The sequence below is a fragment of the Salvelinus fontinalis genome, chromosome 34 (assembly GCF_029448725.1).
Source record: "Salvelinus fontinalis isolate EN_2023a chromosome 34, ASM2944872v1, whole genome shotgun sequence".
NCBI classification, from domain to species: Eukaryota; Metazoa; Chordata; class Actinopteri; order Salmoniformes; family Salmonidae; genus Salvelinus; species Salvelinus fontinalis.
The window spans coordinates 11,852,374-11,879,547 of record NC_074698.1 but is presented as its reverse complement, the minus strand read 5'-3'; the positions used below and the strand labels follow the sequence as shown (position 1 = coordinate 11,879,547).

Below are 27,174 nucleotides of genomic sequence, written 5' to 3'. Positions count from 1 at the left end.
CAGAGTGAGAAATAAATAAATAAACGAATATTGAATTATTTTGTATTGAAATAAAATATGGAAATGACTGACTCCCTTGTGAAAACTACAAGCATTAAAAAAAAACTCAACACATCTCTAATACTAAATAACTTTGTAGACTTCAATGACTGTGATAATCATGTCTTCTTTCATGTTTTTTTATCCATCTCTACCCTGTGTGTTTTATGTTTGATATTGTGTGTTGCTCAGAAGGTGCTAACAATGTCTTTGTAAGTCTTGTATGGAAGATTGTACCAACTTGTGTTTTTGTCCAGTAAAATAAGCAAATAAATGAAATAATAGGGATTGTGCCTATTGAACATTACAAAAGACATGTTGTATCTTGTTTATCTTGGAGGTGGGTCTGCATTGGGTGGGGCTCGCGGCTCGTATAAAAAGCCTTCGTTTGTAAGAGCTCATCACTGAACTTATATTCCAGCATCCTTTAACGACAACCATGAGTCTTACCGCTAAGGACAAGAAAATGGTCAAGGCCTTCTGGGCCAAGGTGGCCGGCAAGGCTGAGGACATCGGCTGCGATGCTCTATCTAGGTAATGGCTGTCGTGCTGCTAATCTTATAGCTGTTTTTGAAGTAAAAATGTAGACTGTTTGGTGTTAGCGTTCCATCTTTCTTGGCATGTCTTTTTCTTCCGGTGCAGGATGCTGGTTGTGTACCCCCAGACCAAGACCTACTTCTCCCACTGGAAGGACCTGAGCCCCGGCTCTGCCCCAGTCAGGAAGCACGGTGGGACCATCATGGGAGGCATCGGTTTAGCCGTGGCCAGCATCGACGACATCAGCGCAGGTCTCCTCGCCCTCAGCGAGCTGCATGCCTTCCAGCTGCGTGTCGATCCTGCCAACTTCAAGGTCAGGACAGTCACAGCATGATTTATAATCATTTGTATACCGTTGACACCAAATCAAAATGTATAGTTAAAATGCATTTAAAATATATCGGGTACTCTTTACAGTAAAATGGACAACATAGATTATTAAATAAAATAGCCTATTAAAACATGTAGCGTACTAATTTCCATTCCTTTCGTCCTGTAGATCCTGTCCCACAACATCTTGGTGGTGCTGGCTGTCATGTTCCCCAATGAATTCACCCCCGAAGCTCATGTGGCTATGGACAAGTTCCTGGCCGCGGTGGGCCGGGCTCTGTCTGAGAAGTACCGATAAGATGTGGAAAGAAGGCATCAGACCAGACGGATTGCAGCATTGATCAGCACTGTGCTCAGCTCTGTACTGTTCTAAAATATAATTAAATGTTCAAACGCGCATAATTACGTTTTTTGGTCTTTACTTTGGTTTTTAATGAGTTGTGTTGTAGAGCACATGACCTGATATGATTAAATATGTTGCTTTTTGCGAGAAGGCATTCAAAATGAAAATGGAGACTATATGCAAAACATTTCCACAAAAAGCGGTCCTCAGAGAACTTAGCAGTAAACGTTTAAAAAGTGAAAAAACTAAATCAGAGAAGTGGAACAAAGTTTAAATAGTAGCCTATAGATGAATCAAATGGCTCGCTTAGAACTTGCTATTGATAAACAAGATTGAACAAACTATTTGACATAGGACCACATAAACAAAATTGAAAAAACGATTTGATATAACCAAATAATATATATATATTATATAATTAGGCTAATTAAGGACTATATATATATATATTATGAATGGATTGATAGTATTTATTAATACAATTTCCTAAACTCAAAGTTGGCAGGGACAGGAGGTTCCTCTGATAAATGCATTTTGTATTTTATAGGGTTCTTTTGACTAATCTGATTTATTGTTATTCATTTTAAAAATGTATCTCGTGTTGATCTGGTTAAAGCTAGAATCCTTAATTGAAACAATAACAAAACAGTCATGGACTGTTATGGTAAAAAGCTGAGGGATGGGCCTGGAGAAATGTGACCACTCTCAAAATCATAGACAGAGCTATGGATGCAAGGACTGACTATCCATGATATCAAAAAGTATAGTTTGAACCATGTTTTCAGGCTATACAGTGTCCGTTTACATTTAATTTGTTTGCAAACAGAGTAAAAAGAAAAACAAACTTAGGCCTATATGTTAGGTTCTGATGGGCTACGACAGTTGAACTGAGCTCATGAGGCATTTACAAGTTATATTCTTTAAGAATCAATGGGTATATATTATTAATTCCCAAAATCGATGCAGCAACTAGGGAGTCTCGGTTTAAACTCTCGATCACGCAATAATTATTTGCCACACTTATACATGAACCTAACATTGAATACCAGATCTGTTATGAAAAGTTCTCTTGAACTTTTATGAATCAAATGATTGTGTGTTTAAACAGGAATGAATCATTGCAGTCCTGATGTCCTTTAAACGCATTGTATCAATTCTGCACCATTAAACACAAGGTAGTATTTATTAGCTGCATTGGTTAGTTCACGCACAGCTAATGTAACATGTCAGTGTGGTTGTAACGGCAGCCTTCCCTCTCTTCACGAGAAGAGAGGGTGTAAAAGGGATCGGACCAACACGCAGCGTAGCCAGTGCTCAACATGTTTAATAAAACGATAAACAGTGAACACGATACAAAATAACAAATGTGGCAAACCGATACAGCCCTATCTGGTGCAGAGAAAACACAAAGACAGGAAACAACCACCCACAAACCCTAACACAAAACAAGCCACCTATATATGATTCCCAATCAGAGACAACACAAAACACCTGCCTCTGATTGAGAACCATATTAGGCCAAACATAGAAACAGACAAACTAGACACACAACATAGAATGCCCACCCAGCTCACGTCCTGACCAACACTAAAACAAGCAAAACACACAAGAACTATGGTCAGAACGTGACAGTGGTTCATTGAAAAATATTTTAGTTATTGGCTAAATATTTGTATATATTGCACATGATCAATATCTGATTATCAAGATGGCAATATTCACACTTAGTTCATAATAGTCTAGCATATGTGCCACCATATTGATGTTCATGCAAGAAAAATAAGGCACAGATCAAAAATATTCATTTGCGGAAGATTTTATTTGCTTTAGTAGAAGGAACAACATGTGCCTCTAAACAAATGATCAGCGCTTGTTGGTACTCTGGTGGTCGTCCGTCTCTGAGTGGAGGGGTTCTAGTGGTACTGTTTGCTCTAGTGGTACTGTTTGCTCTAGTGGTACTGTCTGCCCAGGGAGCTCACCACGACGGCCAGGAACTTCTGGAAAGCCCCCTGGACGTCAGCGGTGAAGGCAGCACCCATTCTCGCAGCAACAACAATAGTAAGGCAGTCAGCCAGCAGCTGCAAAAGAAAGGAGCCATGGACATGTAAGAAAACGCATTCTGCCACACTATTTTAATAGATAGGCAAGTACCTTGTATGAAGTAGAACATTTAACTTTACCCGGAAGTTGTCGGGATCCACGTGCAGTTTCTCGGAGTGCAGCACGCTCAGCTCTGCGTAGGTGGCCTTGATGTCATCCATGTTCTTGACAGCCCGGTCCAGTCCGTGCAGAACGGTCTTTCCGTGAGCGGCGACCATTGGGTTTCCCTGGATGGCAGCTGCGTTGTACAGGTTTCCGAAGTTACCGAAATACCTCTGGGTCCAGGGATACACGACCAGACACTTGTCGAAATAATATACGTGATAAATGCATACACTGATATATGTATGTGATATATGCATACACTCAACGCACAGAAATAAATGCTTTTGTCGTTTGGAGATGTCCATTACGCGTAAATTAAGCGCATATGTCAAATAATAACCCGCCTTGAAAACCGTTAACAACATGACTAATTCCAATAATTTGTAGGCAACCGTGTTTAAGGCACCATAACGCTGACATCAAATAGGGTATAAAAGGTAGCCTACCTGGAAAGAGCCGCGGGGCCCACGTCATCGTAGTCCATCTTTGAGAAGATGCTTTGGATTGGGGCGCGCTCAAAGTTTGTCCACTCAACCATGTTGCTGGCTATGAGGTTGCTTTGACAGGGTTCTTAATTGAAGTTAAGGAATCCTGTGCACTTATGCTTTGTTTGAGCAGCGTTTTTTAAGTACACTCCTCCCTAAAGACAGCGATGGGGGGGGGGGGGGGGGGGTCGTGTTAGTAGGCTGTAAAGCCAAGCGTCACAGATTTTACTGAGATAATATAATGTGAATGGAAAGGTTTACTTTTGACCAAATTATTGGCACCCATTTTTCTTATTTACTCTGCAATGTTTGGAAAGGGCTCGTAAGTAAGCATTTCCCGGTAAAGTTAACACCTGTTGTTGTCTGCGCATGTGACAAATACAATTTGCACAAAATACTCTATAAAATAAAAAATACTGAGCTACATTGTATGCTAAAGAACAGTGGGACAATTATATTATTTTATGGACCTACTAATATTCCAAATTCATCAGGCACTCGCACATCAGTTATCTCTAGTTCACGAAGGCCTTGAGGCCGATACGTAAAGCTTAATAAAGAGCAGTGATATTAGCAAGAGCATTATGCGGGTTTCTTTTTTTTTCTTCCTCATCGTATAGGCCTACTAATATAATTGCTCAGAGAAAGAGTATACAAGTAATAAAACATATAAAAATCTAAGGGGTCAAAATTATTGGCATCCTGTTTTCAGTACCCCAGCACCCTCCCCATCCGAGGATAGCGACAATTAGCCTTTTTCTCAAATGTTTAATGAGATTGGAAAACACATTGGGAGGGATCTTAGACCATTCCTCCATATAGAATATTTCCAGATCATTTGATATCCTTCATCTGCTCTTATGGACCGGACTGCCCTCTTTAATTCAAACCAGAGGTTTTCAATGGGGTTCAATTTCCGAGACTGATATTGATTTGTTGATTTTGTGGTCAATTTACCATTTCTTTGTAGATTTTGATGTGTGCTTGGGGTTATTGTCTTGCTGTAAACCCACTGGCTCCAGGTCATCTACAAGACCCTGCTAGGTAAAGTCCCCCCTTATCTCAGCTCGCTGGTCACCATAGCAGCACCTACCTGTAGCACGCGCTCCAGCAGGTATATCTCTCTGGTCACCCCCAAAACCAATTCTTCATTTGGCCGCCTCTCCTTCCAGTTCTCTGCTACCAATGATTGGAACGAACTACAAAAATCTCTGAAACTGGAAACACTTATCTCCCTCACTAGCTTTAAGCACCAGCTGTCAGAGCAGCTCATAGATTACTGCACCTGTACATAGCCCATCTATAATTTAGCCCAAACAACTACCTCTTTACCTACTGTATTCATTTATTTATTTTGCTCCTTTGCAACCCATTATTTCTATCTCTACTTTGCACATTCTTCCACTGCAAACCAACCATTCCAGTGTTTTTACTTGCTACATTGTATTTACTTCGCCACCATGGCCTTTTTTATATTTTTATTTATTTATATATGTCATGACTTCCGCCGAAGTTGACTCCCCTGCCTGTTCGGGCGGTGCTCGGCGGTCGTCGTCACCGTCCTACTAGCCGCCACCGATCCCTTTTTCGTTTGTCTGTTTGTTTTGTCTTATTAGTTGCACCTGTTTTTTGTTACGTGTGTGTATGTTTGGGTTTTGGCAAGTGTTCTCTCTGTGCCCTTGATGTTCGGGCTTATTCAGTTTTGAATTAAGAAAAAATATAAGGAATATTTTTTTCCAAAGCGGCTCTCTCTCTCTCTGCGTCTGGTTCTTTCGCCAACCTAGTTCCGCGTGACAGAATCCCGCACCGTCAAGGGGGACCGGAGGAGGAGTGTCCTCCTGTACCAGTTGTGGTCGGCGAGGGCACACGGCCGACCGGTGCTGGAGGAACTCTTCTGGGAGTCGGGAGGGCAGGCGGAACACTACTCGATCACCCCAGGTGAGTCAGCACCAGACTTACCCAGAGCTTCCTGTTAGTCATATGTTTGTGTTAACCTATTTCCCCGGGTTTTCTCCCTCTCTACAGCATAAGGCGCTAGTCGATTCAGGCGCAGCTGGGAATTTCATTGATCGGGGGCTCGCATTAAGGCTAGGGATTCCCCTTGTGTCGTTAGAGTTACCTTTCCCCGTGCACTCCTTAGATAGCCGACCATTAGGGTCAGGAATGGTCAGGGAGGCCACGGTACCACTGGACATGGTAACGCAGGGTAGTCATAAGTAGCAGATTAGTCTGTTCCTTATCGACTCACCTGCGTTTCCAGTGGTGTTGGGAATTCCCTGGCTAGCTCAACACAACCCGGTGATTTCCTGGCAACAGAGGGCTCTGAAGGGGTGGTCAGAGGAGTGTTCAGGCAGGTGTCTAGGAGTTGCCGTTGGTGCGACTACGGTGGAGAGTCCAGACCAGGTTTCCACCGTGCGCATTCCCTCTGAATATGCCGATTTGGCTATCGCCTTCAGTAAAAGGAAGGCGACCCAATTACCACCCCATCGACGAGGGGACTGCGCGATAAACCTCCTGGAGAACGCTGCACTTCCTAGGAGTCACGTGTATCCTTTGTCTCAGGAGGAGACAGCGGCTATGGAGACATATGTTACTGAATCACTGGGACAGGGATACATTCGGCCCTCTGCATCACCTGTCTCCTCGAGCTTCTTTTTTGTGAAAAAGAAGGATGGCGGTTTACGCCCGTGCATTGATTATCGAGGTCTAAATTCCATCACAGTGGGGTTTAGTTACCCCCTACCTCTCATCGCTACGGCGGTGGAATCATTTCACGGGGCACGCTTCTTCACAAAATTGGACCTGAGGAGTGCGTATAATCTGGTGCGTATCCGGGGAGGAGATGAGTGGAAAACTGCATTTAGTACTACATCTGGCCATTATGAGTACCGCGTCATGCCATATGGGTTAAAAAATGCTCCAGCTGTCTTTCAATCCTTCGTAGATGAGATTCTCCGAGACCTGCTCGGGCAGGGAGTGGTAGTGTACATTGATGACATCTTGATCTACTCTGCCACCCGCGCGGCGCATGTGTCTCTGGTGCGTAAGGTACTTGGGCGACTGTTGGAGCATGACCTGTATTGCAAGGCGGAGAAATGTGAGTTCTTCAAACAGGCCGTTTCCTTCCTGGGTTATCGTATTTCCACCTACGGGGTGGTGATGGAGGAGAACCGCGTTACAGCCGTGCGTAATTGGCCGACTCCGACCACGGTGAAAGAGGTGCAGCGGTTTTTAGGGTTTGCCAATTACTGCCGGAGGTTTATCCGGGGTTTTGGTCAGGTGGCTGCTCCCATTACCTCACTGCTGAAGGGAGGACCGGTGCGCTTGCGTTGGTCAGCAGAGGCGGACAGAGCTTTCAGTTGTCTGAAGGAGCTGTTTACCAATGCGCCCGTGTTGGCGCATCCGGACCCCTCTTTAGCGTTCATAGTGGAGGTGGACGCGTCCGAGGCGGGGGTCGGGGCCGTGCTGTCCCAGCGCTCGGGCGAACCACCCAAGCTCCGCCCTTGTGCCTTCTTTTCGAGGAAGCTCGGTCCGGCGGAGCGAAACTATGATGTGGGGGACCGGGAGTTGTTAGCTGTAGTCAAGGCTTTGAAGGTGTGGAGACATTGGCTTGAGGGGGCGAAACACCCTTTTCTCATCTGGACTGACCATCGTAATCTCGAGTACATACGGGAAGCGAGGAGACTAAATCCGCGTCAGGCTAGATGGGCCATGTTTTTCACCCGGTTTCAGTTCACCATCTCGTACCGACCAGGCTCCCAAAACACCAAGGCCGATGCGCTGTCCCGTCTCTATGATACCGAGGAGCGGTCCGTTGAGCCAACTCCCATCATTCCACCTTCATGTCTCGTGGCACCGGTGGTATGGGAGGTGGACGCGGAGATAGAGAGAGCCTCACGGTTAGAGCAGACCCCTCCTAACTGTCCAGCAGGGGTTCAGTACGTGCCGGGAGGGGTCCGGGATAAACTAATCCGTTGGGCTCATACTCTCCCCTCCTCGGGTCATCCTGGCATCGAGAGGACAGTGCGGAGTCTTAGAGGGAGATACTGGTGGCCCACGTTGGCTAAGGACGTGAGATTTTATGTCTCCTCCTGCTCGGTGTGTGCTCAGAGCAAGGCTCCTCGGCACTTGCCTAGAGGGAAGTTACAGCCCCTCCCCGTTCCACAACGGCCGTGGACACACTTATCGGTGGACTTTCTTACCGATCTTCCCCCGTCCCAGGGAAGTACTACGATTTTGGTCGTTGTGGATCGGTTTTCTAAGTCCTGCCGTCTCATCCCGTTGCCCGGTCTCCCTACGGCCCTGCAGACTGCGGAGGCCTTGTTTACCCATGTCTTCCGGCACTATGGGGTGCCTGAGGATATCGTTTCTGATCGGGGCCCCCAATTCACGTCCAGAGTCTGGAGGGCGTTTATGGAAAGACTGGGGGTCTCGGTCAGCTTGACCTCGGGTTTTCACCCCGAGATTAATGGGCAGGTGGAGCGCGTAAACCAGGATGTGGGCAGGTTTCTGCGGTCATATTGCCGGGACCGGCCTGGTGAGTGGGCGAGGTATGTTCCTTGGGCTGAGCTCGCTCAGAACTCCCTCCGCCACTCCTCAACGAACATGTCCCCGTTTGAGTGTGTGTTAGGTTACCAGCCGGTCCTGGCCCCATGGCACCAGAGTCAGACCGAGGCTCCTGCGGTAGAGGAATGGGTACAGCGCTCCAAGGACACCTGGAAAGCCGTCCAGGAATCGCTAAAGTTAGCAGGACAACGGCAGAAGAGGAGCGCTGACCAGTACCGCAGTGAGGCCCCCGTGTTCACACCGGGGGACAGGGTCTGGCTCTCGACCCGAAACCTGCCTCTCCGCCTGCCCTGTCGGAAGCTGGGGCCGCAGTGTGTGGGGCCGTTTAAAGTCCTGAGGAGAATAAACGAGGTGTGTTATAGGTTACAACTCCCTAGGTATTACCGTATTAACCCCTCGTTTCATGTGTCTCTCCTCAGGCCGGTGGTGGCTGGTCCCCTGCAAGAAGGTGAGGTGCCTGAGGTCCCTCCACCCCCTCTGGAGATCGAGGGGTCCCCGGCGTACACAGTACGTGCCATTCTGGACTCGAGACGCCGGGTGAGGGGCCTACAGTACCTCGTGGACTGGGAGGGGTACGGTCCGGAGGAGAGATGCTGGGTTCCGGTGGGGGACATTTTAGATCCTACTTTACTGAGAGACTTCCACCGCCTCCACCCGGATCGCCCGGCACCTCGCCCTCCGGGTCGTCCCCGAGGCCGGTGGCGGCGCGCTGCGGGAGCCGCGCGTCAGGAGGGGGGTACTGTCATGACTTCTGCCGAAGTTGACTCCCCTGCCTGTTCGGGCGGTGCTCGGCGGTCGTCGTCACCGTCCTACTAGCCGCCACCGATCCCTTTTTCGTTTGTCTGTTTGTTTTGTCTTATTAGTTGCACCTGTTTTTTGTTACGTGTGTGTATGTTTGGGTTTTGGCAAGTGTTCTCTCTGCGCCCTTGATGTTCGGGCTTATTCAGTTTTGAATTAAGAAAAAATATAAGGAATATTTTTTTCCAAAGCGGCTCTCTCTCTCTCTGCGTCTGGTTCTTTCGCCAACCTAGTTCCGCGTGACAATATATATATTTTGTTTGCCTTCACCTCCCTTATCTCACCTCACTTGCTCACATTGTATATAGACTTATTTTTCACTGTATTATTGACTGTATGTTTGTTTTACTCCATGTGTAACTATGTGTTGTTGTATGTGTCGAACTGCTTTGCTTTATCTTGGCCAGGTCGCAATTGTAAATGAGAACGTGTTCTCAACTTGCCTACCTGGTTAAATAAAGGTTAAATAAAAAATATAAATAAAAAAAGACCCACTTGTGGCCAAATGTCAACCTCTTGGCAGAGGCAACCAGGTTTTTGGATAAAATGCCTTGGTACCTGGTAAAGTTCATTGTGCCGATGACTTTAACAAGGGCCCCAAGTACCACACTCACTTGAATATGATTTAACTCATAGCAACATATTGTTATAGACCGCAAACTGGCAAGGAGGATTTGGAATTAGGCATATTCTCTTCCTTTATTTTTTGTGCCTATTTGGCCTGTAGGGTATAGGCCTATGAAAATTTAAGAAGACTCTAATTTCAATAAAGGACGATTACAGGCTACTAAAGTAAGTTCGTAGGCAAGTGCAAACTGACAATAATGATCCTCAATAGCCGATACGACACGTTTCATGTTTCTCATAGGCCTAATAAGTTCCATATTAGTAGAGTTGTAATATGGTCAGAAATGTGTACAATACAGCCACGCATCAAGGCGAAATTAGGTCTTACTATTACAAATCTAGTAGCGCCCTCTGCTGTTACTATCTGGAACTTTGTGGCGCTTTCTTTTTATCGGAAGCAGTTCTTGGATAATTTCCCCCCTCAATCAAATCTCCAGCAGAGGGCACTCTCACACTTTCATATAAGAGATACCTAAGCGTACCATGGAGTTATCAAAGAAGTACACTCATAGATATAGATAGAGGACTCTTCTTCATATCTGTGCCATTTTAGCGTCTGTGACAGCAGCGCCATTGGGTCTACAGCCCATAGGAATCACCACCCAGTTGACTACTTGACTAGGTCTACTTTAAAATGGCAAAAGCATGGTGGAAGCCCTCAATGGCGCTTCCCATACTTAAACGTCCTTTTGCCAACTAGAGGCCTCTATCATTCTCTATGGGCACACCAGAAACCCCAGAGAACGTACAGTATGAGATCTTACGTTCATGTCGTGGAGCTTCCGTAGGCCAGATATGGAACAGAGGATCAAGCCAGTGTGGTCCATGTGTGGTCCATGGAGGTACTGCGGGGGTCCGCAGACATATCACCAAATCAGTATTTCTAACAACAGATTCAACTAATTTTGGACAAGGGATCCGTGGAATAAGTTTAGAGTGTGTAATACAATACAATACAATGTAGTAATATTATTAATCTACAATGTATGTTCTTAATAAAGGGAAACTACATAATTATGAGTGATGAGAGGGTGTGTCAGACATAATTATGCGCTATAGCTGTATTTATTTCATTTTTGCACCTGGGAGAGTTCAACCAATGATTTCATTGGTTGTTTGAGCCTGCTGTCTGATCTAAAAATAAATGGAGTCATGTTTTGTAGCAATTATTGTGGCCTTTGTGTTTAGCCGATTGCAGATCGCACAATAACTCTAGTAATTATGGTTGTCCTTGTTCAATAGAGCCGTCGGACTTGTCTCAAAGATGTTCATATACACAAGTTGCAATCAAGTGAAGGATCAATTCATCACACAGGCTACCAGCAGCATGACTATTGAACAAAAAGCGGCACCTCAACATTTAAAAAAAAAAGGACATGAAAAGTGTTTTGTAAATACAATAAATTAACTAACCTCAAGTTATCACATTGAAATCTATGGGATGTAATTTTCCATTAGGTTATTGTTATTAGTCATGTGGACTTGGAATGATTAGCTCTAATATTGCTCAAAAGTTTGGACATTCATTCAAGGATTTTTGTTATTTTTGTACTATTTTCTACATTGTAGGATAATAGTGAAGAAATCAAAACTACGAAATAACACATATGGTATCATTGTGTAACCAAAAAAGTGTTAAACAAATCCAAATATATTTTATATTTGATATTCTTCAAAGTAGCCACCCTTTGCCTTGAGCTTTGCACACTCTTGGTATTCTCTCAACCAGCTTCACCTGGAAGCTGGTTGAGAGAACAGTCTTGAAGGAGTTCTGGTTGAGAGAACAGTCCAACAGTCTTGAAGGAGTTCCCACATATGCTGAGCACTCGTTGACTGCTTTACCTTCACTCTGCGGTTCGACTCATCGCAAACATCTCACTTTAGTTGAGGTCGGGGGATTGTGGAGGCCGATGGTGTGTTTCTTTTTTTTGTTAAAAATGTGTGGCATAAAACAGGTGGGGCTCTACCACACCTGCCCTGAATGACGGGTCACTACTGCATAGGATTCTGAGGTAAATAATGTTAAAGTTATAAAAACTAAGAAAGGATATTCCGTGTCTCATTACAACATATTTAGTAATGGGATGTAATTGTGAATCAAAGTAATTGCAAATCAAATCAAATTCTATTCGTCACATGCGCCGAATACAATAGGTGTAGACATTATAGTGAAATGCTTACTTACAAGCCCTTAAACAACAATGCAGTTTTAAGAAAATACCTTAAAAAAGTGAGAAATAAAAGTAACAAATAATTAAAGAGCAGCAGTAAAATAACAATAGCGAGGCTATATACAGGGGGTACCGGTACAGAGTCAATGTGTGGGGGCACCGGTTAGTCGAGGTAATTGAGGTAATATGTACATGTAGGTAGAGATATTAAAGTGAGTCTTATGGCTTGGGGGTAGAAGCTGTTTAGAAGCCTTTTGCACCTAGACTTGGTGCTCCGGTACCGCTTACCGTGCGGTAGCAGAGAGAACAGTCTATGACTAGGGTGTCTGGAGTCTTTGACAATTTTTAGGACCTTCCTCTGACACTGCCTGGTATAGAGGTCCTGGATGGCATGAAGCTTGGCCTCAGTGATGTACTGGGCCGTACGCACTATCCTCTGTAGTCCCTTGCGGTCGAAGGCTGAGCAGTTGCCGTACCAGGCAGTGATGCAACCCGTCAGGATGCTCTCGATGGTGCAGATGTAGAACCTTTTGAGGATCTGAGGACCCATGCCAAATCCTTCCAGTCTCCTAAGGCAGAATAGGTTTTGTCATGCCCTCTTCACAACTGTCTTGGTGTGCTTGGACCATGATCGTTTGTTGGTGATGTGGATGCCAAGGAACTTGAAGCTCTCAACCTGCTCCCCTACAGGGAATGGGGGCATGCTCGGTCCTCCTTTTCCTGTAGTCCACAATCATCCCCTTTGTCTTGATCACGTATAGGGAGAGGCTGTTGTCCTTGCACCACACGGCCAAGTCTCTGACCTCCTCCCTATAGGCTGTCTCGTCGTTGTCAGTGATCAGGCCTACCACTGTTGTGTCATCGGCAAACTTAATGATGGTGTTGGAGTAGTGCCTGGCCGTGCAGTCATGAGTGAACAGGGAGTACAGGAGGGGACTGAGCATGCACCCCTGAGGGGCCCCTGTGTTGAGGATCAGCGTGGCGGATGTGTTGTTACCTACCCTTACTACCTGGGGGCGGCCCGTCAGGAAGTCCAGGATCCAGTTGCAGAGGGAGGTGTTTAGTCCCAGGATCCTTAGCTTATTGATGAGCTTTGAGGGCACTATGGTGTTGGACGCTGACTTGTAGTCAATGAATAGCATTCTCACATAGATGTTCCTTTTGTCCATCTGTGGATCTGTTGGTGCGGAATGCAAATTGGAGTGGGTCTAGGGTTTCTGGATAATGGTGTTGATGTGAGCCATGACCAGCCTTTCAAAGCACTTCATGGCTACAGACGTGAGGGCTACGGGTCGGTAGTCATTTAGGCAGGTACCTTAGTGTTCTTGGGCACAGGGACTATGGTGGTCTGCTTGAAACATGTTGGTATTACAGACTCAGACATAGAGAGGTTGAAAATGTCAGTGAAATTGTCAGTGAAATTGCCAGTTGGTCAGCGCATACTCGGAGTACACATCCTAGTAATACGTCTGGCCCTGCGGCCTTGTGAATGTTGACTTGTTTAAAGGTCTCACTCACATCGGCTGCGGAGAGCGTGATCACACAGTCGTTCGGAACAGCTGATGCTCTCATGCATGTTTCAGTGTTACTTGCCTCGAAGCAAGCATAGAGGTTATTTAGCTCTTCTGGTAGGCTTGTGTCACTGGGCAGCTCTCGGCTCTGCTTCCCTTTGTTGTCTGTAATAGTTTGCAAGCCCTGCCATGTCCAACGAGCGTCGGAGCCGGTGTATTACGATTCAATCTTAGTCCTGTATTGATGCTTTGCCTGTTTGATGGTTCGTCCGAGGTCAGAGCGGGATTTCTTATAAGCTTCCGGGTTAGAGTCCCGCTCCTTGAATGCGGCATCTCTACCCTTTAGCTCAGTGCGGATGTTGCCTGGAATCCATGGTTTCTGGTTGGGGTATATACGTACAGTCACTGTGGGGACGACGTCATCGATACACTTATTGATGAAGCCAGTGACTGATGTGGTGTACTCCTCAATGGCATGGGAGGAACATATTCCAGTCTGTGCTAGCAAAACAGTCCTGTAGTTTAGCATCTGCTTCATCTGATCACTTTCATTGACCAGGTCACTGGTATTCCTGCTTAATTTTTGCTTGTAAGCAGGAATCAGGAGGATAGAATTATTGTCAGATTTGCCAAATGGAGGGCGAGGGTGTGTGGTTTTGTTTCTATCCTAACCTTTTTAGAGTATTGACATTTGGAGAGTGTTGCAGTATTCCTATCGCCTATATATATGTATACTGTCAAACTGGGAACCTCCTCTAGGCCATTTTAATGCAGAATTTTTTTTCCTGGGGATTATGAAATACATAATTTCTTAACAGAAATTGATTTTCTAAATAGGATCAAATGTACAACATACATTTCCTCAAATCTGCTATCAGCTAGCTTGCTAAAAAAAATAGCATAGCTGCATTTTACTTAGAAAGATATTACCTCACCAACATTTTCATATCCATAATAAAAAAGTTCATTTTGCGGTATTTGACTCTGGTGACAATAAAACATTCCCTGGAGAGACGAAGCAGGTACGGGGAGTAACATTTAATAAATAACGGACATTGAACAAGACAGGAACAGCGTTAGCAAACAGAAAACAAAGACAAAAAACAATCAATGCAGCAGCGGGGAACAGAGCTGGGGAACTGACAAATATAGGGGAGGAAATAAACAGGTGATAAGTGAGTCCAGGTGAGTCCAATAACGCTGATGCGCGTGACGAGGGAAGGCAGGTGTGCGTGATGGATGGCAGGAGTGCGTGATGCTAGGCTTTCTGGCGCCTTCAAGCGCCAGGGGAGGGAAGAGCGGGAGCAGACGTGACATACATGAAGTTCATTATATTTTATTTATAGTCTATACAATTACATACAGGCAACATCATATAATTATAATGAGGTATGATTATGATAAGAAGAAGAAGAGGAATAATGATAATAATAAATATTATTGTACATGATAATTCTTAATGTTCCAGATAAATAAATAAATAAATAATATTTTAATACGTTTAATTTGTATGAATAATTTAAGTTTATCATTAAAATATTGAAATTACTCATATACTCTTTAATTTATCCTTCTTTACAATAAAGAATGAAGTGTCCCACTTTGCCAATCAAGGTGTCCCAATTTGCCTGTATGGACTTAAAAAATGTGGTCCCTTTATATTTTATTTTGTAAGAGTTTGTAAGCTATTTAGAATGGTATCGTGTCAGGGGTTAGACAATGAGAGGATTCTGTAAGGTGTTCTGCAAAAAACATTTTCAGAAAGTTTCACATTTTACAAATACTCACCCTAATTATAAAATTTGGCAAATGTATTCCAATTTCTCTGCATCACTTCCAGGACCCCTTTCTGTAGCGCTGTGTTTTCTTCCATGCGCTGTGCTCTCCCCAGGGCCAAATAAATGAATCAACACTTAATAATTCAATGGATTGTGGTCATTGACGCCATATGTGGTTATTGTGTATGTAGGTCTACTGTTACAATACTATTTTAAATAATCTATCAGCAAGTGGTCTCAGTAAGTCAATGAAGCCAATAGTGATTTCAGGTCTATTGTTGTGGAGACAATGTAGGCCTTATGACATATCTAAACAGTAACAAATATGTCAAGTGACTAGCCTACGAGAAAAGTGTAAAAATGTGTATTCGCGTCAGTGGGCTAAATGACTGCAATGCATCAGAAAGGTATTGGAAAGTTCATGAAAACATGAGGGAAGCTCATCGGGTAGACTATACAGTAGGCCTAACGTGTGTGCGTATAGAAGATCTGCGTTGCTTTCAATTACTAGACTAATGATCATGAAAACATCAGGGAAGCTCATCGGGTAGACTATACAGTAGGCCTAACGTGTGTGCTTATAGAAGATCTGCGTTGCTTTCAATTACTAGACTAATGATCATGAAAACATCAGGGAAGCTCATCGGGTAGACTATACAGTAGGCCTAACGTGTGTGCGTATAGAAGATCTGCGTTGCTTTCAATTACTAGACTAATGATCATGAAAACATCAGGGAAGCTCATCGGGTAGACTATACAGTAGGCCTAACGTGTGTGCTTATAGAAGATCTGCGTTGCTTTCAATTACTAGACTAATGATCATGAGAACATATCCCAGTCTAATTGTAACCAAACATCCAAACGGAGATCCAGTGAAAACAAACATCTGACATTGATTGATTTCTTGATTTATCAAGCTGAGTTCCTTGTCTCAAAGCAGCGCAGTGATGCTGTCCAATCAAAACGGTGCTTGAATCATCGGTTGACCACACATACCATCATGAAGCCTATTGTATAAAATAATTCTAGAATGTAGGCTACATACAACGCATCATCCAAACTGCATGATTGCCTATGCCTAAGTGTAACGGATGTGAAATGGCTAGCTAGTTAGCGGGTACGCGCTAGTAGCATTTCAATCAGTTACGTCACTTGCTCTGAGACTTAAGTAGGGTTTCCCCTTGCTCTGCAAGGGCCGCGGTTCTTGTGGAGCGATGGGTAACGAGGCTTCGTGGTTGACTGTTGTTGATGTGTGCAGAGGGTCCCTGGTTCGCGCCCGGGGCGAGGGGACGGTTTAAAGTAAAACTGTTACATTGATGCTGTTGACCCGGATCACTGGTTGCTGCGGAAAAGGAGGAGGTTGAAAGGGGGGTGAGTGTAACGGATGTGAAATGGCTAGCTAGTTAGCGGGTACGCGCTAGTAGCATTTCAATCAGTTACGTCACTTGCTCTGAGACTTAAGTAGGGTTTCCCCTTGCTCTGCAAGGGCCGCGGCTTTTGTGGAGCGATGGGTAACAAGGCTTCGTGGTTGACTGTTGTTGATGTGTGCAGAGGGTCCCTGGTTCGCGCCCGTGTCGGGGCGAGGGGACGGTTTAAAGTTATACTGTTACACCTACACATACTGTAAGTGGCTAAAGGAAAGTGTTCTATTTTTTAAATACTAAAACACCAAACTAGGCCTACCTTATTATAAATTAGGCCATCATCACTGTCAATGATAAGGATCATTGTTCACGTTGCACGGGTGAAACGTCCATGCTGCATGCATGGCAACCATTGGATCCCAATCAGTTTCATGGCCAGCAGCATACCACCCTGCATACCACTGCTGGCTTGCTTCTGAAGCTAAGCAGGGTTGGTCCTGGTCAGTCCCTGGATGGGAGACCAGATGCTGCTGGAAGTGGTGTTGGAGGGCCAGTAGGAGGCACTCTTTCCTCTGGTCTAAAAACAATATCCCAATGCCCCAGGGCAGTGATTGGGGACACTGTCCTGTATAGTGTGCCGTCTTTCGGATGGGACGTTAAACGGGTGTCCTGACTCTCTGAGGTCATTAAAGATCCCATGGCACTTATCGTAAGAGTAGGGGTGTTAACCCCGGTGTTCTGGCTAAATTCCCAATCTGGCCCTCAAACCATCATGGTCACCTAATAATCCCCAGTTTACAATTGGCTTATTCATCCCCCTCCTCTCCCCTGTAACTATTCCCCAGGTCGTTGCTGCAAATGAGAACGTGTTCTCAGTCAACTTACCTGGTAAAATAAATAAATAAAAATGGGAATGTGCATTTCGATTTTCTTGAATGATGTAAGTAAGGGTGGCTAACCGGCCTAACTAATCACATTTGAGAACAAACGGAGCCACCAAATGAGAATTAAAAAAAAAACATTCCATAAGAAATGTCATGGTGTTTTTGGTATAACAGTAGCCTGACATTATCATGCTATTATAGTCGGTTTGTTATGTAGAATACTAATTAATCATGACGTGATCTTGCGAGACAAATCACCATTTTAAGAAGTGGCAGAGCGTCGCTCCGCTGTGCACCCGCAGCACTACTCCTGATTATAACTGTTGGATGACTTCGGGGGTTTCAAGTAACCACAGCTCCATGAACTAAGTGGCGCATTCAGTTGACCACACTTTCTTTTAAACCATTGCAGCTGCGCAAAAGATTCAGGGCTGACCCCAAATCATAGCGGGCTAAAGCCCCGAAAGCCAGGTCCTGGTGACGTCCATGATGGACAGTAATGTCTGGCCACAACATATTGGTCTCAGGGACATTCATTTGGGATTTTTTAATGTCAAGGTGTATGCAAAGGTGGAGTAAAAAAATACATTTATTGTGAAGTGCATAATTTTTATGAAATGCCCTTGAAATACTGTGAAATAGGCTGTTAACTTTATTTTATACTTGATTTGACAAATACATTCTACAAGATAATCCAAATGTAGCCTACAATATAAACCACAAGACAATGCAAGACAATTAAAATGACAAACAACAAACACCTCGGTATGAGTTTCAGTTAGGTTTATTGTCAGTGTGCCAATATTGGATGGACATTATTCCTCGGATGACAGCTTGACAGCTGAACTCCGGTTTAGCGGTACTTCTCCGCCAGGGCCAGAGCCAGTTGCTGCAGGAACTTGTCCACGGACAGGTGGATCTCGGGGGTGAATTCGGCAGGGAAGTAGGCGGCAATGACCACAATCAGGTTGTGAGCCAGGATCTGCAAAGCAAAAGGGAAATAGATTATTTCACCTTCACACAGGTAAAAACGTAGATTTTTTTTGGTGTTATTTTATTTAAAAAATTATCTTACCTTGAAGTTGGCGGGGTCCACCCTCAGCTTGGTGGCGTGCAGTTCACTGAGCTTGGTCAAGAAACCAAAAAGGTCGTCCAAGTTGCCAACACAGGCATCGATCTGATTCATGATGGTGATGCCGTGCTTCTTCACTGGAGCGGAACCGGGGGCCACGGAAGCCCAGTGGGAGAAGTAGGCCTTGGTCTGGGGGTAGACAACAAGCATCCTGTCGTGGACATTAGAAATGAGGTGAGACAAAATTAATCTTAAATAATCATTCGTTCGGGGCTCCTGCCCTTATTTTCGCCGACATACACTTTAGAAAAAGGTGTTCCAAAAGGGTTCTTCGGCTGTCCCATAGGATAACCCTTTTTGGTTCCAGTTAGAGCCTTTTTTGGTTCCAAGTAGAACCCTTTTGTGTTTCAGGTAGAACCCTCTGGGAAAAGGGGTCCACATGGAACCCAAAGGGGTTCTACCTGGAAACAAAAGGGTTCTCTACTTGGAACCAAGAAGGGTTCTTCAAAGAGTTATCCAATGGGGACAGCTGAACAACCCTATGAGGTTCCAGATAGCACCTTTTCTTCTAAGAGTCTAGGCCACGTATTTATAGCTTCCAAATTGACTGAGGAATTGTGTGCTAATAATTTCAACAGCCTACATGTACCTAGTCTAGAATTTATCATACATCGTTATGTAATTACCTGGAAAGAGCCTGTTCTCCAATCTCATCGGATTTAGTGAGGATCTTGCCCCAGATGGCCTTCACGTTGGCTTTGTCCTTGGCTGAGAGACTCATAGCTGCGTCTTGTACGTTTATCCACTTAAATGAAGATGCTAAGAATATAAACTTGTGAGCGTGGAAAACTCAGAGGCTGTTTTTATTGAGGCACAAGAAAAGGCACACCCCGATATTATCTCGGTCCCGCCTCTGATTGGGAATTTGTCCAAGACATGATTCATGTTTTTTATACTTTATAATTATGCAACCGAGCCAATTCGTGTAATGCCCAACATATGACCTCAGCACATAATACTTTCGTTTGTAAAAATGTTGTCATAACAATGTATGCATTTATTTCATATAGATTGCATAACAAAGGGTTTTTGAAACACTTAATACCTCAATATTTTCTTTACAATTAAAGTTTAGTCTAATATTAAGGTTTATTAAGGTCTAATATTGCAGCACTCATTGGTGAGTGAGTATAAGCTATGTCATTCTGTAACCTACAAAAGGTTCGATGGAAAAATCGATGGAAATGTTTCGTTCTGGTAGCAAACCGTTGCCTGTGCCTATCACAAAGCAGTTTAATAACATGTAGGCTACATGCATTTTATTTCAGAAGAATTAAACAAAAGGCTGTAGTTTCATTGAATGAAATCGGCTCATATTGAATTTGAATAGTGTCCAGTTAGAACGTATCAATTCCCCTGATGAAGGCCTATAAAACGACTCGTCACCAACTGATATTTCGATTAATCATTCAAAAAGACCAGAAATATGGAGCTTTCAAATGGGTGGGGCCGTCTGAATATGAAGATAAAACACATTGAGTCATGAGTCATGCTCTTTCTTTAATAGTTCACTCCCAATCTACGGTTTTCCCTAAATAAACACTTACATCAATAATTAGCATTCTATAAATATAATATTACAATTCAATGCCAATATTACAACGATCAATTAAAAGAGGAAGGAACCAAAATCCATTAAATGTCTATACATTTAACTTTTTTGAAATGATGTTCGATTGTATCATTGAGTTTGCATGTGTTATTGAAGGCTCATCATGACTTGTTTATTTCATCCGTATTAATTAGAATTTGGAAACGCCTAAATGACCAAGCATTATCTTTAAAGGTGGGATGAAGTTGGCACAATGCCGATATGTGCCACACTCGAGGACCTTGCCCCCTCAAGACGTTCATCCAATCATTTTCTGTGTTCTGATCAGGGCGGAGATACTGAACATCAATAAATTGGAAGTCCCAGTAGACAAACAGATCAGGGATCCCTTGTAACATTTTGCAAGTACCAACGAAAATCAACAAACAAACGTCAACATGGTCGACTGGACAGATGCTGAGCGCAGTGCCATCGTAGGCCTGTGGGGAAAGATCAGCGTGGATGAGATCGGACCCCAGGCCCTGGCCAGGTACATTCTTATAATATTTATGTAGACATCATTAAATAATAACACGATAATAGGCTACCTAGACTATTTAGCACTAATTGCGTAGTTGGAAACCACGGTGTTCACCTTTGGTGCGATACAGACCATATTGATTGTGAAGTATAATTTTAATGGCAGCCTGTTTTATTTCTTTTTAGACTTCTGATCGTGTCTCCATGGACTCAGAGACACTTTAGCGCCTTCGGCAACCTGTCCACACCCGCTGCCATCATGGGTAACCCCGCCGTGGCCAAGCACGGAAAGACCGTGATGCACGGACTGGACAGAGCTGTGCAGAACCTGGATGACATCAAGAACACCTATGCTGCACTGAGTGTGATGCACTCCGAGAAACTGCACGTGGATCCCGATAACTTCAGGGTGAGTATTACACTTTAGCAAACTGAAACAAAATACTAAAATAAATCGTCTTATAAATTAAAGAGCGTTATGAGCCGATGTAAAGCTTATTCCAATATTACATTCGCCATCTGGTTCCTTTACGGTCCCCTCTCCACAGCTCCTCGCCGACTGCATCACCGTGTGCGTGGCGGCCAAGCTCGGTCCCGCCGTTTTCAGTGCTGATACTCAGGAAGCCTTCCAGAAGTTCCTGGCTGTCGTTGTGTCCGCTCTTGGCAGACAGTACCACTAGAGCATCACTCGACAGCATCAATATGGAAGAGAGATGACACTCCAACTCCAGTCTGTTAGGCTGGAAGCTGTGCCATAGCGACACATATTGAAATGAATAAAATACATTTAAAAGCATTTATCTTTTTGAAGTGTTGTTTTTTATGGAAAACGCTCTCCTGCAATTATACTGATTGCAAATGGGTTCTACACTCTAAAAATTGGGGAATGTGAATGAAAAAAACTATTTTGATGATGGTGTTCATATACATACTCTGTCCATAATCTAGAGGCCTATGGGATATTCATTGATGAGGTAAGGAAAGAGGATGGCAAAAAATGTAACTGAGTTAATAAAGCGGCATACAAACATGTTTTTGTAGCCCCTTGGGTTCTGCCATAGAGTTATTAGAAGTGCCCATCCAAGAAGGCTCAAAGTCTGTAACGGCTGTCGCTCTCCTCATCCTCAGACGAGGAGAGGAGAGAAGGATCATCAGACCAAAATGCAGCTTCAGGGAAATAAGCCATCTTTTTATTTAACACGATGATGATGGCAACACGAAAAAACAAAACACTTTCAACTTTACAAAACAAGAAAACGAAGTCAACGAAACCTGAACATAAACTTACATAACTACACGTAAACTCACGGACAGGAAACAGACGACATCGAAACGAAAACGAACAGCCAAACAGTCCCGTATGGTACTGTAACGGTTCTCTAAATCCTCCTCCTCCTCAGACGAGGAGAGGAGAGAGGGATCTGAAGACCAATGTGCAGCGAGGTATGATGACATGATTTATTTAAGACACGACAAAACAACAAACACGACGTAGACAGAAAACGAACTATACTTGAATAAACTACAAAACAAATAAACGATGAAAACAGACCTGGACACGAACTTACATATAACTTGAAGAACGCACGAACAGGTACACGACTACAAACAAACGCTACAGTCCCGTGTGGCACGAACATACATACAGACACAGGAGACAACCACCCACAAACAAACAGTGTGAAAACACCTACCTTAATATGGCTCTCAATCAGAGGAAATGAAAACCACCTGCCTCTAATTGAGAGCCATATCAGGTCACCCTTAAACCAACATAGAAACAGAAAACATAGACTGCCCACCCAAACTCACGTCCTGACCAGCTAACACATACACAAACTAACAGAAAACAGGTCAGGACCGTGACAGGTACATACATTACACGACACAGGAGACAATCACCCACAAACAAACAGTGAGAACGCCCTACCTAAATATGACTCTTAATTAGAGGAAAACGCAAACCACCTGCCTCTAATCAAGAGCCATACCAGGCAACCCAAAACCAACATAGAAACAGATAACATAGACTGCCCACCCAAAACACATGCCCTGACCATAAACACATAAAAAACAACATAAAACAGGTCAGGACCGTTACAAAGTCATTGGCCACAAATAGAACGATATCAAATCACGTTATATCTACAGTAGCTTTGATTGGACTGATCATCAGTCATCAGTTGTCATCAAGTTGACAATCTACTGGCAAATCCTTTGTAATCATTGTCATATGAAGAGAAATAATGAAGAGAAATTATAGAAAACATGTATCGGTGCTCATCGGCCATTGTACATAAAGATTACACAACAAGTTGGAAATCGCAAATTCAACAATGAGTCGTTTGGAAGGAATCAGTGGATAACTGCAAGCGTTGCAAAGAAACCACTTACGTTAGCCTGCTATTCAATGGAGTGGCTGTGTTTCCCGAGTTCCCACCATAAATCCAGAAAATGCCAGACTTTGATAACAAAGTTTGATGACAACATGTGCCAACCAAGGACCGCTGCGCCACCTTCACAAGGTGAATCCAAACATGTCTTGTATGCTGCTGCATAAATTATGTAATGTGCAAGGGATAAATATATACTGTAGCTAAGAAAGTAATACTTAGTGAATGTTGTGTATTAAGATGTTAGTAGCCCATGTGCCTCACCCTAATAATGTGTTATATTTTCTCCAAAGGGGTATTGTAAACACATCGGTCGTGGCCTGATCTCTGCCTGTTTGGCAAATTGTTTTGTACAGCTTTGACATTGCTACTGATAGTAGTTGTGGTGCTTGGCTTGCGCGTGAAAGTTCAGCACACACAACATTCTATTATATAATTGTATTATTTGACGTGTCAATTTAAACTTGTATTTAATGCGTCAAATAGTGTTATATGTCGTGTATCCTTTTTGACAGGTAAAGACCCAAACGGCTTCAATGTGCCTCACCCTAATAATTTGGTCTATTTTCACCTCTTAATTTCGCATACTGTTCAATCCAACAATCAATCAGATTTATAAAGCCCTTCTTACATCAGCCGATGTCACAAAGTGCTGTACAGAAACACAGCCTAAAACCCCAAACAGCAAGCAATTCAGGTGTAGAAGCACGGTGGCTAGGAAAAACTCCCTAGAAAGGCCGGAACCTAGGAAGAAACCAAGAGAGGAACCAGGCTATGAGAGGTGGCCAGTCCTCTTCTGTTCTAACTTGGTGGTGCACAAACAACCTATAACCTGTTTTAGAGAAATGTAATAATCTAATATTGTAAGAGCTTTCATGGTCTGTTTATATCCACCATTTATTTTTATCCCACGGTTCTGACGTGTACAGTGAGTACACTGTTTGCGGTGCAAAACTGCATATGAATTTAAATGCTTTCATGTAAAACCAAGCCTGCGCGTTAAAACGATCAGGATAAAGGGCGTGAAACAAAAACCCGAGAGACTATCCTACTAGTAGGCTTGCGAGACTAAATCTCCACAAATGTATAAAAAAATACATGTTTGTACGAAATAGTAAAACCATTTAACTTACAGACATTTAGGTTCAGAGATGCGCAAGGATACTTTATTATTACAAAATAAAAAAAATCCTAAATACTAAAGTATCAAAATAAACTACAAAATCCCACGGAGGCGAAAGGTGTTTTGGTTGAAAGAAAGTCGAGGCACGGAACTTCCAGATTGAGTGTGTGGTATATACAGAAAAACGCAACCTGTTCGTTTTTCAGTCGATTTCACTTCCCCAAACAAATTCACTGCATTGAAAATACAAAATAGCCTATTCTATTAAGTATCTTGTTTTGTTTTTACCGTTTTTAAAAGTTATTAAAATATTTTTAATTCATGTAGGTCTAAAATACATATTTGTTCATCTCTGAATAGGTTTTCATTGTGCCTCTACCGTCTTCCTATAGCCCATTCAGTTTACCAACCCCTATCTGGAACTACTCCATATTCATCAAATATTAAATGAGGTCAGCAAAATTCATGTTACACGTATTAGATAGGCTATCCAAAAGTTATGGAGAAGAACATAGTGAGCTAGTGGATGGTGCGCCCAAAGCACTATTTAGTACTTAATCCATTCTTTTCTTCATTCAATGTATTCAATCTAGATGTTGATAGTGATGAAATTCAAATATGACTTTGATGGTGAACTGTGGTGGAATAAGGACACAGAGGACATAACTTCATTCATTGCCTGTTTATTTTGTGATAACAACAGAGCGGGAACTGGAGTCCAATTTTGGATTTGCATGATGGTCTTATCTGTATTTGTCAGCCAGGGCAGCGGACAAAGCTGCAAGGAATTTATCCACAGCAATGTGCACTTCGGGAGTGAAATCCCCAGGGAAGTGAATAGCCAGGGTCACAAGGATGTTGTGTGACAGAATCTGAAAAGTATATTTTCAAAGTTAATATTGAAGGATTAGGCCATAGCAACAGACAGAGTTGATGTCGAGAGTGATCAATATATAGACAATAGGTTATCTGGGGGCAAACCTTGAAGTTTCCAGGGTCAACGCGCAGCTTGAAGGCGTGCAGATCGCTGAGAGCACTCAGTCCACCCACGAGGTTGTCCATCAGTCCGACAGCATTACCAATTGCACCCATGATGACGCCTCCATGCTTCTTGACTGGGGCAGAGCCGGGGCTCAGGTCTGCCCAGTGGGAGAAGTAGGTCTTAGTCTGGGGGTAGGCGGTCAGCATCCTGCAAAGGAAGGTACAGAATAGTTCCTATTATAGGCCTTTGTATTAGATGCTGAACTTCTAAGCTTTACGCATATCGTTTTTCTCCCATCGTTTGTCTACAATGTAATGAAAGTAGTTGACTTAATGTTCAAATGCACATTGGCCGCTGTCAGCAGGTTAAACAAAACCATTCTCATCATTCTTTCATTAACAAGGCTTACCTTCCCAAAGCCTCAGCGCCGATGACATCTGCCTGTCCACTAATCTTGCCCCAGAAGGCCTTGACCACAGATTTGTCCTTTGCTGTCAGACTCATTTTGCTCCTTATTGATTGACGTGTGTTAAATCTACGAGAAATGAACTGAAGATGACTGCCTATACAACTAGGTCCTTTATATTACAGTAGAGCGGCAGACACGCCCAGCTACTAGGGTACACTCCCCCTACACTGCAACCATCTTGGTCAAAATCCAAGAGTAAGATCTGTTTATCAAATATTAAGCTTTTTTTGTGGCTTATCAAATATTAAGTTCGAGTTTTTATATTAAAAACTTCAATAAGATGTCAGAGGGCTATGTTTCTAATAATACCCATCATTCATTTTGTTCTTTTGCGCAATGCATATTAAACGTAGGCCTACCAGATGCAACAATTTTACAGTTTGATTGATAAAGATTATTCTTTTTGTTGCATAAAACGTATTATTTCAGTGTAATCAAGCGTATATTTCCAATATTATATTCTAAAGTTGCAGCTGCTTTTGCCAAAATAGCCAAATATTTCATTTATAGTGAGTTTGATATTCTGAATGTACTGTAACATAATGCATTTAAATCAATTGCACCAGATGAAAAATATGTCAACTATTTTACAATTTTTTTAATAAAGATAATTATTACTATTTATTTTTTCGTTGCATAAAAGGACATCGTTTAGAGTAGCCTAATCGAGCATATATTTCCAATAAATTAATTCAAAAGATAAAGCTTCTTTTGCCAAAATATACAAATATTTCATTAATTGTTCATTGGCTATTTGAAATTGTATTGGCCTAGATTATGACGCAAACTTTGTTCTATCCTACATAATGTTAAATAATTAAAGGTAGGCTATATATATATTTGATTGTAGAGTTATTTCATATATATTACATTGGTAAATTATATTGTAAAAATCAGATCCACCTTCAAAGACCTGCGTTCAATTGGAAAATAGTTATTCAAAGTGACGTGTTTCACATTTTTATTTCTTATTTAACCTTTATTTAACTAGGCAAGTCAGTTATATGACTACTCTGGGGTTGGAAGTTGGATATGATTCCCAGTTAAAAAAGTTGATTGGACTTCGAATGATCGAAACAAAAAAGTCAGAGGAAGACAGAGGTCATGCGAGGACATGGGTACACACCTATCTGCAAATAATACAGGACATTCCTGCTTATCATTTTTAATGTCTTGAAATTAATCACTTAAAATGGGCGGAACGGTCTGAATACCCCGATAAAAAAAGGCAGGCATCATTTTGTCATAGATAAGAAACTGTGCCAAATAGTAGGCCGGAATTGGCTGGAATTATCACATTTTCCTAATTCATATTTGTTATATTTGATTGCGTCTTTCTATTTTTTCATTTGTATAGCCTTATACA

General features: G+C 43.0%; 4 protein-coding genes and 1 pseudogene across 4 annotated transcripts; 2 read left to right on the top strand and 3 right to left on the bottom strand.

Moving 5' to 3' along the window:
• The first annotated feature begins 448 nt into the window (after nucleotides 1–448).
• On the top strand, nucleotides 449–1,308 carry LOC129833127 (hemoglobin subunit alpha-2-like). Its single transcript, XM_055897431.1, has 3 exons — nucleotides 449–573; nucleotides 682–889; nucleotides 1,076–1,308. The coding sequence occupies exons 1-3, from the start codon at nucleotides 479–481 to the stop codon at nucleotides 1,202–1,204; spliced, it is 432 nt and encodes a 143-aa protein (XP_055753406.1). The 5' UTR covers nucleotides 449–478; the 3' UTR covers nucleotides 1,205–1,308.
• A 1,760-nt stretch (nucleotides 1,309–3,068) lies between these two features.
• LOC129833122 (hemoglobin subunit beta-like) lies at nucleotides 3,069–4,033 on the bottom strand (annotated as a pseudogene).
• Nucleotides 4,034–18,406: 14,373 nt separating this feature from the next.
• LOC129833121 (hemoglobin subunit alpha-4-like) lies at nucleotides 18,407–19,555 on the bottom strand. The gene is made up of 3 exons (XM_055897426.1): nucleotides 19,397–19,555; nucleotides 18,714–18,921; nucleotides 18,407–18,620 (listed from the first exon to the last, which is right to left on the bottom strand). Exons 1-3 carry the CDS (start codon nucleotides 19,489–19,491, stop codon nucleotides 18,492–18,494), a joined length of 432 nt encoding a protein of 143 aa, XP_055753401.1. The 5' UTR covers nucleotides 19,492–19,555; the 3' UTR covers nucleotides 18,407–18,491.
• A 1,132-nt stretch (nucleotides 19,556–20,687) lies between these two features.
• LOC129833120 (hemoglobin subunit beta) lies at nucleotides 20,688–21,637 on the top strand. Its single transcript, XM_055897425.1, has 3 exons — nucleotides 20,688–20,851; nucleotides 21,028–21,250; nucleotides 21,390–21,637. The coding sequence occupies exons 1-3, from the start codon at nucleotides 20,760–20,762 to the stop codon at nucleotides 21,519–21,521; spliced, it is 447 nt and encodes a 148-aa protein (XP_055753400.1). The 5' UTR covers nucleotides 20,688–20,759; the 3' UTR covers nucleotides 21,522–21,637.
• A 3,387-nt stretch (nucleotides 21,638–25,024) lies between these two features.
• Nucleotides 25,025–25,904, bottom strand: LOC129833119 (hemoglobin subunit alpha-like). The gene is made up of 3 exons (XM_055897424.1): nucleotides 25,749–25,904; nucleotides 25,339–25,546; nucleotides 25,025–25,229 (listed from the first exon to the last, which is right to left on the bottom strand). Exons 1-3 carry the CDS (start codon nucleotides 25,841–25,843, stop codon nucleotides 25,101–25,103), a joined length of 432 nt encoding a protein of 143 aa, XP_055753399.1. The 5' UTR covers nucleotides 25,844–25,904; the 3' UTR covers nucleotides 25,025–25,100.
• Nucleotides 25,905–27,174: the final 1,270 nt, after the last annotated feature.